General features: G+C 49.4%; 1 protein-coding gene across 1 annotated transcript in view; it reads left to right on the top strand.

Moving 5' to 3' along the window:
* Positions 1-711: 711 nt before the first annotated feature.
* The window catches only part of TPRG1 (tumor protein p63 regulated 1), a 53,074-nt gene continuing 41,644 nt past the window's right edge, over positions 712-12,141 (top strand). The window contains exons 1-2 of the mRNA XM_006022442.1: positions 712-894; positions 6,433-6,524. Of these exons, the coding sequence (XP_006022504.1) occupies positions 712-894; positions 6,433-6,524 (275 nt within the window). The remainder of the gene's footprint in view (positions 895-6,432; positions 6,525-12,141) is intronic.

Here is a 12,141-nt window from a genome sequence, read left to right as displayed (position 1 = left end):
CTTTCTTGGACTGGTTGATTTCAGCATGTGAGTTCCCCCAGGAGAAGTTCCTGGGCTTCGTATAACTCAAGAATCAGGCATGTGGGAGAAAGCTGCGATTGCCTTTCTGCTGAACTTCACCATCAAGACTTGGTTCTGTCGAGCAGGTCTTCCTCAAATTGCTTTGGGACCAGGTCCCAAGTGATAACCCCCAAGGACTGCAGAAGGCTTGGATAGTGCTTGCAGGTGTGTCTGGAGAGGAAGGAAGGTGTATGTATAGTGGACCTAGGTGCACAGGACCGAGACTGAGGAACTTCCACTCCCGTTCTCCAATGCTTTTATAGGACTCCTGGGAAATGCTGACCAGGTTAGTCAAGCTCTCCACTTTATAGAGGGGGGAACGTATCTCCTTCTCAAAGGGAACTTTGTCAGACCGAGCTATTATTTGTAGAGCACTTTGAGATCTTTGCCTGGAGGGTGCTGCTAAAGGGTCCAGCAATACTATCATGTCCGATCATGTCTGTGCCATTAACAAGCAGAGCGGAATGGTGTTTGGAAGGCCAAAAGCACAGAGAACAATAGTGGGTTTAAGCATGCATTTGTTTTTGCCAAGCTTGAATGCCTGGATCCACTTGCGTTTCATTTAGCATTCATCTAAAGGATCCCATCAAACATTTTGGTGACTTTTCAAAAGTCTGTTTTGCTTGGGGATTTTTTTTTCAGGCAGTTGACATGTTGGAGGAGGAAAACAACCAGGAGTTCGAGACAGAAGAGCTGGAAGAGAAGCATGGTGGGGACGTTCCTGAACCCAGGTTGGCTACCGACGCGAGGGACCCCTCTGCATCTGCCACATCTGCTTCTTACCCAAGGCCTCATGTCAAGCAGGTCATTGCGAGGAAATTTTTTGTGACAAGGGTAGGTAACCCCTGGCACCAGGTCACTTCCTTTGCTTGCAATTCTGCACTAAGGATGGCTTTGGGTCTGGGTTGATGACACAGATGTGAGCACATGACACAATTACTGGAACCATTTACCCTGGATTTTACTCTGTAACTAGTTTATTCCACAGTAAGAAGCAAGACACATGAGCAGTTCTCCTGAGATAGTTGTCTGCTGGGTGCACTACTATACAGCCCAGTCATTACGTGGTGGGAGAGTCGGTTTGCTTTGAACTAGCCATCACCCTACAATGAAACTTGTCTGGAGCACACACAGGACCAGTACGGTGTTGCTAATTTGTCTGGGTGTATAGCAGTGGTGCTCACATTTTTCCCCAAGAAATCACGTGAATGGAGCCAGGATCAGCTCCTGGGACTCTGTGCTGCCCCTGCCCAACTGGGATTGGGCTCCAGGGACCCCACACCACTCCTGCCCAGCCCCTGTGTACCAGGATTAGGTCCTGTGCCACCCTGTGTGCCCAATCTAGCACACAGAGCCATTGCCCATGGGGGATCCCCGTAGATCTGGGCCATGGGCTGGGGGCTGTGAGCACCCCTGGTGTATAGTAACTCCTTTCTTTCCAAAGAATAACTTCTCTGGAGTGGGATGCCATGTAAGGCTTCATGTTGTGTGTCCAGTCCACTCCTACCCTAGAATAAAGACAAGTGACTCTGAAGTATCTGTGTCCCATTTATTACCAGCCTTTGTACACGCCACGTTTTTTGCCCTTTCTTGTGCTGCAATTGAGTTTGCACAAGTGGGATTTCCAAATGCTTTAAAAGACAATCCTGGATGATCTGCCCATAAGCCTCTACAATTTGAATCAGTCTCTTGTGAGTTAGGTTTAGTGGACAAACACAAGACCATGAGCTTGGTCTCCTCCAGGCATGCATGATTTCCACATATAGGCCTGCTAGCAGTAACAGGCGATGCTCACTAGCACCCTTGGATATGGTAATTCATATTATGAATTAGGAGGAGGAAAGTAGGGGGAGGAAAGTAGATCCAGCAAACTACAGGCCCATCAGCCTGACCTCTATCCTGGGGAAGGTCTTGGAAAAGATTATTAAAGAGGCCATCCTTAATAGACTGGTCAATGCCAACATCCCGAGGGATACCCAGCACGGGTTTGTTGCAGTAGGTCTTGCTTGACCAATCTCGTTTCCTTTTATGACCAAGTGGCCTATCACCTGGACGAGGGGGAAGAGATTGATGTTGTATGTCTTGACTTTAAAAAAGCCTTCGATCTGGTATCCCATGATCACCTCTTGGCAAAACTGGCTAAATGTGGCCTCGGCCTCACCACGATCCGCTGGCTGGGGAATTGGCTCTGTGGTTGGACCCAGAGGGTGGTGGTTGATGGAAGCCAATCATCTTGGTGCGCGGTCAGCAGTGGGGTCCCCTCAAGGCTCTGTCCAGGGCCTATACTGTTTAACATCTTCATCAATGATGTGGACATTGGTGTCAGAAGCGGACTGGCCAAGTTCGCCAATGATACCAAACTCTGGGGTAAAGCGTCCACACCTGAGGACAGGAGGGTGATCCAGGCAGATCTTGACAGGCTCAGGAAATGGGCGGATGAGAACCTGATGGTGTTCAACACCGAAAAATGCAAGGTTCTCCACCTTGGGAGGAAAAACCTCACCAATGTGGGTTCAGATGAAGAGGGAGTGAGAGGAGGATGCAGGATGCTTATAGGCTCGGCAGTGCTATGTTGGCTAGCACTACAGATGAAAGGGACTTGGGGGTCATGACTGACCACAAGATGAACATGAGCCTGCAGTGCGATGCTGCGGCTAGTAAAGCGAACAAAACGCTGGCTTGCATCCATAGATGCTTCTCAAGCAAATCCCGGGACGTCATTCTCCCCCTGTACTCGGCCTTGGTGAGGCCGCAGCTGGAGTACTGCGTCCAGTTTTGGGCTCCACAATTCAAAAAGGATGTGGAGAAGCTTGAGAGAGTGCAGAGAAGAGCCACGCGCATGATCAGAGGTCAGGACAACAGACCTCACGACGAGAGGCTGAGAGCCCTGGGGCTCTTTAGCCTGGAAAAGCGCAGGCTCAGGGGTGATCTGATGGCCACCTACAAGTTTATCAGGGGTGACCACCAGCATCTGGGGGAAGGTTTGTTCACCAGAGCGCCCCAAGGGATGACGAGGTCGAACGGTCACAAACTCCACTGTGATCGATTCGGACTGGACATAAGGAAGAACTTCTTCACTGTCCGAGCCCCCAAGGTCTGGAATATCCTGCCGCCGGAGGTAATTCAAGCACCCACTTTGAACGCCTTCAAGACACATTTGGATGTTTATCTGGCTGGGATCCTATGATCCCAGCTGACTTCCTACCCCTGGGGCAGGGGGCTGGACTCGATGATCTTCCGAGGTCCCTTCCAGCCCGAATGTCTATGAAATGTCTATGAAATATAGCCCAAACCTGCATGTGCTTAATACCAGGCCCGTCAAGCTCTCTACCCCTGAAGAGTGGAGAACGTGTCTCCTCCTCAACAGGAGCATTATGAGATCAACTTATTATTTGTAGATCACTTTGAGGTCTTTGTATGGAGGGTGCTGCTAAAAGATCCAGCAATGCTAGTATGTCCTGTCACTTGGAAGGGGAGGACATGCTAGAAAGCAGCCCTCCATGCAAAATCCACGTGGATAACTGAGAAGGGTCTTAAAAAGGGATCTGTCTAATCTGGGAATTTCCCTAAATTCCACTAATCAATGGCCAGGCTCCTTGCAACATTTTTTTACTGGTGTAGTTAGTTCCTGCTTACAGCGGGGATAAACGAGGGCTTGGTTAGTCAAGGCTTGCTTTGCTGCAACTGTTTCTTCTGCGAGGCATGGGTGATTGGAGTGCCCAAAGTAGATCTCTGCCTAAATTACTGTAGTTAGTTTGCCCCGAATTTAGGACTCCGTTAAGGTTCAGGAGAAATGTCTGTAAGCTAGCATGCAGCAATGCAGAAAACCCCTTTCCCCCAGTGCCAGTTGCTACAAAATAGGACTGCACAATTTTCCTGTGAAATATATTGACCTGGCTGGTGCCTCCCAGCTGTTTGAGCTCACTGGCTGTATAAGCCCGGTTCTCCTGGAGATGTTGAGCAATTTGAGTTTCTTTGGTTTCAGTGGTAGCTAAAGTTGCTCTGCATCTCGACAGAGGCCTTTAATTTGTGCTCTTATCTAAAACTGGGGCAGCGTGCTTTCCTGGAAGAAGAAAATAGCACCCGGGCTGACAACTTGGGGTCTGTTATGAATAGGATCGTTGCCGATCCAAAGCAGTGCCTTACAAAAGGAACAATGCTTCATCTCCACTGAGAAGGTATTTTTATGCTGCCTTCAGATACTTTCCACGAGCTGCCTTCAGATACTTTCCAAAGCCAAAAGGCTGGGGCAAGGGGAGGCGAGAAAATTATGTCTAAATTGAAACTTGAGAGCATAAATGACATGCAGATGAACAAAGCTAAGTCTATATGATCGGTTACTATTTAATTAACAGCTCCTTGTCGCCTTTTTTTAGCTTGCGCTCTCTTGCAGGCAGCAGGACTCTAATAAGCAGGCTGTAAACACCCTGTTATACGGTGAGATGCGTTTGACTCTTAAGACATCGGTTCAGATCTTGCCAACACGCGGTTTGCTGCAGGCTATCAGATATCCCCATGGGGGTCTAGCTCCAATATCACACTGCCCATGTGAGCATCTCCTTAGCCAGGAATCAAGGGGTGCCTAGAGCAAGTTTGTGCTGCCATCCTGAGCTCGCATGTATTTCTGTGGCTGGATGTAGATGGCCAAAGCCTCCCTAGTGCTAAGGCTATATTATCCTTTCCTAATTGAGGAGGTGGTCCAGGCTTCATGGAAATTAGTGGCAAGATTCCTATTGATTTCACTGGGTTTCAGCATTGACTCCTGGAAAGCTTGCTAAGACAGGTGAGGGCACTGAGCACCTTGCTGGATTATGCTTTGCCTTATCACACAACGGTGGAAAGTCTTTGCCAGTCGGACTCCTCTGTGCTCCCCTGTGTAAAGCAACGGCGTCTCTTTGGAGCTGAGCTGATTTGGGATTATAAAGCCAGAGCTGTGCACGCAGCCGTTAGGAAAGCCGAATTTCTGTGGAACTCCTGGTCCTGCACCTCGCTGCAAATGTGACGTGGAGGTCAGGTGGGATGAAGCTCAGGATGTTTTAAGTGGCCCACGGCTGGTTTTTGGTCAAGCGGCGATGCTCTATAGGAATGGCAGTTCCACGCCATTTATAGAATAGAAAAAGGTTGAACTCCTGTGATTTTTGGGGAGCTGTAAAAGTACCTGAAACAACAGGTCTTTTTCATTTTGGGGGGAGGTGCTTTGGGATTTTTTTGGTGGGCCTCTCTAAAAAACACTACGTACAAGCCCAAGTCATATCAACCAGATTTGGATCTTGCTGATGCCAGCAGAATTACACACACACACACACACACACACACACACACACACACACACACACAGAGGCGCTATAACATAGAGCTTGCCTTACAGAGACACACACACACACACACACACACACACACACACACACACACACACACACACACACACACACACACACATAGGTATCAACTGCAACAGTGCCACGATTATCTAAATAATTGGGAGGGCATTTACCCACGTGCACACACGAATCAGCTGCAATGATGCCGCGATTGTCTAAGTAATTGGGAGGGCATTTACACACACACACACACACACACACACACACAGAGGAATCAAGTGCAATAGTGTCACAATTATCTAAATAATTGGGAGGCCATTTACACACAGAAACACAGGAATCAACTGCAATGGTACTGCAATTATGTAACTAAGTGGAAAACCATTTACACACACACACACACACGCACACAGAGGAATCGACTGCAATGGTGTCATGATTATCTAAATAATTGGAAAGGCATTTACACTTGCACACACACATGCACACACACACACACAGAAGAATCAACTGCAATGGTGCCATAATTATCTAAATAATTGGGAGGCCGTTTTAGTGAACCATCTGACGTCCCCCATCTCAGGTGCCATCTTGGAGTCTCCCCATAAGAGCAGGGGAGCTGTGTGGCTGCTTCGTTAGCATTTATTTTAGTTGGAGCCAAAATATCCTTGTTTGAATGATGCTCCATTTGCTCAGGATAGGCATCCCTGTCACCTCATGGTGAACCTGGACAGCCAGGGTAGCCCGATTCATTTATTGGCACGTACATACCATGAGCCCTGTCATGGGAATATTTCTGTGTAACAAAGGCAAGTAGAGATGGGATGAGTCGTTTTGGCTTCAAACAAAACCTGCTTAGAAGCCACGTTAAGAATAGGTCCTTTAGCGCTGGGGTGTGGGATGTGGTGCCTGCAGGTGTTAATTGGGTTTTATTTGAAGGAGCCACCTGTATGCATTTGGCATCAGTTGGATGATTTACTGCATATAAAGGAAGCATCACCTGGGATTCCTGATTACCATTTTTATCTGACGATTCTCCCCCTCTTTGTAGCCAGGAGCATTTGACCAAGCCATAGAAGACATCAACACCCACGTCATTGAGAATGCAGGAGAAACCGTGGACAGCTTTTGGCTTCTGACTGAGTGAGTAGTCGCAATGAGGCCTGGGCTGCTTTGGTCAAAGGCTGGTAGAAAAGAAATGATAATGGGAGAGGTGCAGTATATTGATGTAGCATGAAGCTCTTCTAGGCCACGTCTATACAGCCGACTTACCTGGCCTGACAGCAGCATTTTCCAGCCTCCTGTGGTGTCCCGCATTGGCTGCCTCTTGCAAGCAGCGCAGATGTGCCTACATGGTACTCCATGTGATCTAACCATTGAGGGAAAGGGTGGGCTGGATGGCACAAATCACTCAGTGCTGCTAATTAGCCCAGCTGCAGTCCCGCACAGCTGCTTCTGGTCGAGTCCACCAGGGCACTGTTACCATGCATGGGAAGTTCACATCCTAAATACAACCTTAGCATTTTGCTTTTGGAAAGGAGTGTTTAGAAAAGTCACCCAGCTGCCAGACTTCTTACTGAAAGGGAAACTATGGGCAGAAGAGTTGTACGCATGGTAAAAAAATCACCAGCATCTTCCAACTGAGTGATATAAGGGGCTGTGTAGAGTTTCTTAACCTTGAGGACCCATTTGTTAATGCACTATGAACCGCAGTGATGGCCAGTGCTGTACAAGGGTGTCTTGTTAAATATGTGACCTAGTCTAGAGGGTAGAGCACTGGATTGCATGTCAAGAGACCCGAGTTATCTTCCAGCTTGTGCTACTGGCCAGCTCAATTCACCTCCCTTTTTCTCATTTTCCCCATCTGCAAAAGGCAAAGAATGATGCTGACCTCCTTCACAAAGAGCTTTGCAATGTGCTGATTAAACGTGCCAGATAAGAGCTTGGTGTCATTATTATTTTAGCATCGAACTACAAAAGGAGAGAGACCATGTGAATGTGAATGAAACCGTTCAATTCTGTAAAGAGGCGTGTCAGGCATGGGGAAGTGGATTGTTGTTGGTCTTGCTTGTAGAGGTCTCTGTTAGCAATTTCTTTGCAAGAAACGATAAGGTTTGATGCTTTTTCTCTGCTGGAACTTGGCCATTGCCTCACTGCTGCTGCTGCCGTTTTCTAGTTAAGGAGTTCCCAGCAGTTGGCAAATGACAGCTCCTCAGGCTCACAAGTTGCTTGAGTCTATACTTAGGCATCTTTGCAGGCGGCAAAGACCTCTGGTTTTAGCAGAGACCAGAATCGCATTTAATGCTGCTTCTGACCTTTCTGAGGCCTCTCATAGCTATTTCCAAAGTGCAGGAGGAGGCCCTCGTGGGGTTGGAGATACGTAGGAGCCCTGGCAACTATTGCACGCTCAGCAACAGCTCCTGCAGAGCACCAAGTGTAAAGCCCTCTCCTAGGGAGAGAAGATTTATTTGCTAAGACTTTGCAGGTTATCCATGGGTGCTTGCTCAGAGACCTGGGGACTTCTGTTTCCGCCCAAGAATGGGAAAGAAAGATGTTATGCCAGATTCAGACCTGGTATGACTGAATGCAGCTGCTAGGAACTCAAGGGAATGGTTCCCGGATAGTCCATCTTCCTATCGTCTTCCTGGTAGATACTAGAATGGCTTGCTTGGCTGAGGCAATTTATTTTCTTCCCATCTCTCACTTCCTGCATAAGGGGAAGGACCTTTAATGAGGGGGAGAATAAGCTATTATTGGGGCCATGGCAGTTCCCTTGGCCAAGGTGCAGGGGGACAGACCAGGCTGATCCCACTGCCCCCAGGCATGAAGCAGTGCAGTGGTCAGACTTGCTTTTTGGCAGCCCCTGCAGCAGTGGCTCCTTCCAGCTGTTCCCTGCCAGTCTCTACCATTGCCATCAGACCTGGCCCTACTAGCCAGGCACCTTGACCCGTCCACCCTGCACCCACTGCGGGGGCTGCCCAATGGAGTGGGAAGATGGGGTCTCCATGGAAACCAGCCTGGGACCCCATGGCCAAGGTGTGCTTGGCAGGGATTGGGTCATGGACAGGCAGGAAGCAGCATCCAGGACTGGGACAGGCAGGTGAGGGCAAGATCATGGGATGATGATGGCATGGGGCCAGAGCCTGGAGCAGAGTCATGATCTGATGCCTGCACGTCCCTGTGATGGGCACCATATCACGATCTCAGTCCTGGCCCTGCCCACCCCAGCTCCCTCCTGCATGCCACCCCCTGCCCGCCCACCCACAGCCCCATCCCATCCACCCAGCCAAGCATTCCCTGCTCACGTGGGTCCCAAGCCAGTCCCTACGGCTGGGCCCAGGTGGTGACAATGTGGGGCTGGGCCCTGGGGCAGTTTTGGTGAGCTCCTGTGGGCCAGGGGGACAGATACTGACCCAGAGTAGCAAATGCCCATCCTTGGAGTGGTTGTGATGCCCCTGATACTCAGCCCTTGTCAACCCGGTTTGCCTTGGGGCCATCTCCCCTTTACTCGCTTGCCATGCCTTGATGTTATTCATTTCTAATAAAAGGGAGGCTGCCCAGGGCTTTCTAAGCCTAGTCTTACTCTTAGGACCACAGGTGCTCATAACCATTGCCTTAAGGGCTAGTTTTGTGGGCTCCATCCTCCTCAATTCCCACTCCCAAGCCTTGCGGGTGATCTGCTGACATATACCTTTCATGGGATGCGTTCCCAGCCCCAGCTCTCACTCCTCCTGGCCTCTAGACCTCATGTGCTCTCTATCCCTACTGACATACTTCCCTCTTTTTGGACTTGGGCCCTTTGGCCCCATCCTTTGCCCTCTGACAGGCCCCAGACCCTGGAGCTTCCTTTGATGCACCACCCTGGGCACTGGACCCACCTGGTCTCCCCCAGGAACTGGACCTTCTCCCGACCTTCTTCTCTTTCTCACTCTCCAGTCAAGTGACTACTCCAGACAGCAGAGACCTTGTCCTGGGAATCATGGTCAAGCAGCCTGTACATGGCCAAAAGAGCAGAGAGGTAATATGAAAGGCTTTTTCATCAGCATGGACAACCCCCTTTACAACTGCACCCTGCAGGATGGTGGGATGAGGTCCCTGGTGCATCTCCTTTGTTTCAGCCTCCAGGATGTCAGGGCAGTACTTGTCCCTTGCATTAACTTCATGGGCTTGATGACAAATCCCCCGGCTTTCCCACCTACCACCAACTCCCTTTCATTTAGCGGAGAATTCAGTTGCTTTGCATTCCAGTAGAGGCTGAAACCAGGACTGCACCCCTATAGCGCTGGGTGCTGTTCACACAACAAGTCTCTCTTTTTTCCAGAGAGCTCATAATCCAAATGGACATGAACAGGGATGGAAGGAAGTGGCTTTTATTTCCATTTTATATCCTGGGTGCAGCGGCATGGGGGGCAATTTGCATCTGCAGGGTGTCTCTAGCAGAGCTGAAAACGGAGCTCATATCTCCTGAGTCTCTCAGACTTCAGACAAGCCTTTCTCCTTCCCTGGGATATTCACATTCCCATCTCTTTCTTCTCTCTTCTCCATCCTCATCCTCTAATGGGGAGGGGGAGTTACAGGACTAAATTAAACAGCCCGAGAAGAATCTGTATCTCGTTCGCAGAGGTTGGGCTGGCAGGTAGCAGCCCTGGGGCAATGTTCCATATTCTGAAACCTCCAGCGTATTGGTAACTACAGAGAAATTACCTTCTAATGACTGGGTAAATACTGCCTCGGCTGTGTAATTACATGGCAAATACAGCAAATTGCTTAGCCTAATGATAGGCTAACTCTGCTGGAAACAATGGTAAGTGCATGGTTTCTTGCAGTAATGATAGCGTGCTGTGGTCATATGATGCGGTTGGTAAGGAGGTTGTCAGGTCTGGCTGCGTTCTCCCTGAGCTGGTATGGTTGGCATGAGCACGCTGGTTCAGAAGGGGATGCCCTGGGTTTTAGTCCCTCCAGGAACTTGCTATATTTTTAAACTGCCCAAACTATCAAGGGAGAGCCACTTAGGCCAGGCATGATGTGATTTGCTGAAGCTGAGCATGGCACGGAGGATGTCCGACTCATTTGTTATGGTGGGATATTGCCACGCACCAGCTCCAGCATCCCGGTGCTGCTTGGGAAGATGCATCAGGGAGGGACTTTTACATGAGTAGCAGGGCCATGAGTTGCATGAGATTTAAAGGCACATTGCCAGCATTCGTTATAAATAGCGACTGCAGCTTTCCAAGCATCACTCTCTCACTTTCTGCCTGGGAGCTGGGATCCTGGGAGCTGCCCCATGGATAAGGAGGGGCATGGAAATGACAGCACCAGATCTGTAGTCAGTCGCTTGTGTTTCTAGGGCTGTTCACCCTGAAGCATGTAACATGCTGTACCTGCTTGGGGACAGATTCTCTGCAGTGGGATCAGGACCATCGTCGGCTGAAACAGAAGCATGTATCTGTTCTCTCCCTATGCCTGAAGAAGCATGTTTGTGCTCGAAAGCTTGCAAAGACAAATTTCCCAACTTGGTCTAATGAAAGATATCACATTTACCCCAAGAACTTTGTCTGCCTATGTCCCTAGATCAACACAGCTACAACCAACACGTCCCCATACGTATCCTCAGCTTTGGTTTCCAGCCACCCACAAGGAGACTGCAACTCATCGGTGCCAAAAAAGTGTCTTATGTATATGCCTGGTTTTCAACCTCTGGTCCACAGGACCCCTGTCTAAGGGGTGCATGGAAGATGACTAAGATCAGTGAAAAGTATGGGAATACTCACACTTATGATTCAAAGGGGTCTGCATCTCCATTTGAAATTTTTAAGAGGTCCACAAATGTAAAAAGGTTGAAAACCACAGGCATATGAGGTCCTGTTTTCAGAAGAATCCTACATTTTAAAGGGTCTATGGTCTCACTGGAAGTCCATAGGAGTTGCACAGCTACATAACCTTAAAAATCTGGGTCTCAGCCCCTTCTGTGTCTCTTGGGTGCCCAAATCACTGAGGCATTTTTGGAAGTTTTTGCTTTCTTCCTTTCTGTGTCATTTCTGTTGAGGGTTTGGTGCCTTAGCTGGCCTGCTCAGCATTCAGAGTTCGGCTACTGACCGTAATTACCCCAAAGCAGCCAGAAATATTGCTGGCATTTGTTTCTGAAACGGGCCTTGACTAGACTCGGTCCCCACAGGTGAGGGGAGTGGAAGAGCCCCGGGTGGAAGAGCCAGGGTCACGACCGTGCATCTCACCCCCCTGGAGATGAGGCTGAACAACGCTCCTCTTCATCCCGTTTGCTCTGAGCACCGAGGCGTGTCTCCTAGCCCGAGCCAGGCACCCTTGTTTTCTCTGCTGCGTTGTCCTGCTCTCCCTTTAATTAGCTCGGACTGTTTCTTATGCCTGAAACAGGCACTTGTGATGACTAATGAGCTCTCTCCTCTTAACCCTTCGGCCCCTGCTTCTGCTCTGCACTCCCACCCAGGCATTTTCACTTCCCTTCATCTGTCTGCAAGATCTCTGCCTCAATCAGCCAACTGTCTGCATGAGAGACTGGGCTCTGCAGCCTCCTCTTTTCTCCCGAGCTCTGCTGCGGGTGTTTGGTCATCACACGGCTCAAGGGAGCATGGACCCCGCTCTTTATCTTAGCCTCATCTGGGCGGTTGCTTTGTGACCGTGTGTCATGCACTTCTCAGTGCATCTCCTCAGCTGTGGAGGCACAGCATGGAAATGTCCCTCTGGACCATGTTTGGCCCATCAGAATTGCCCCAAAGAGGGCAGC

This window comes from Alligator sinensis, unplaced genomic scaffold (genome assembly GCF_000455745.1).
Source record: "Alligator sinensis unplaced genomic scaffold, ASM45574v1 scaffold301_1, whole genome shotgun sequence".
Taxonomy (NCBI): Eukaryota; Metazoa; Chordata; order Crocodylia; family Alligatoridae; genus Alligator; species Alligator sinensis.
This window is presented reverse-complemented; position numbering and strand designations above follow the sequence as displayed.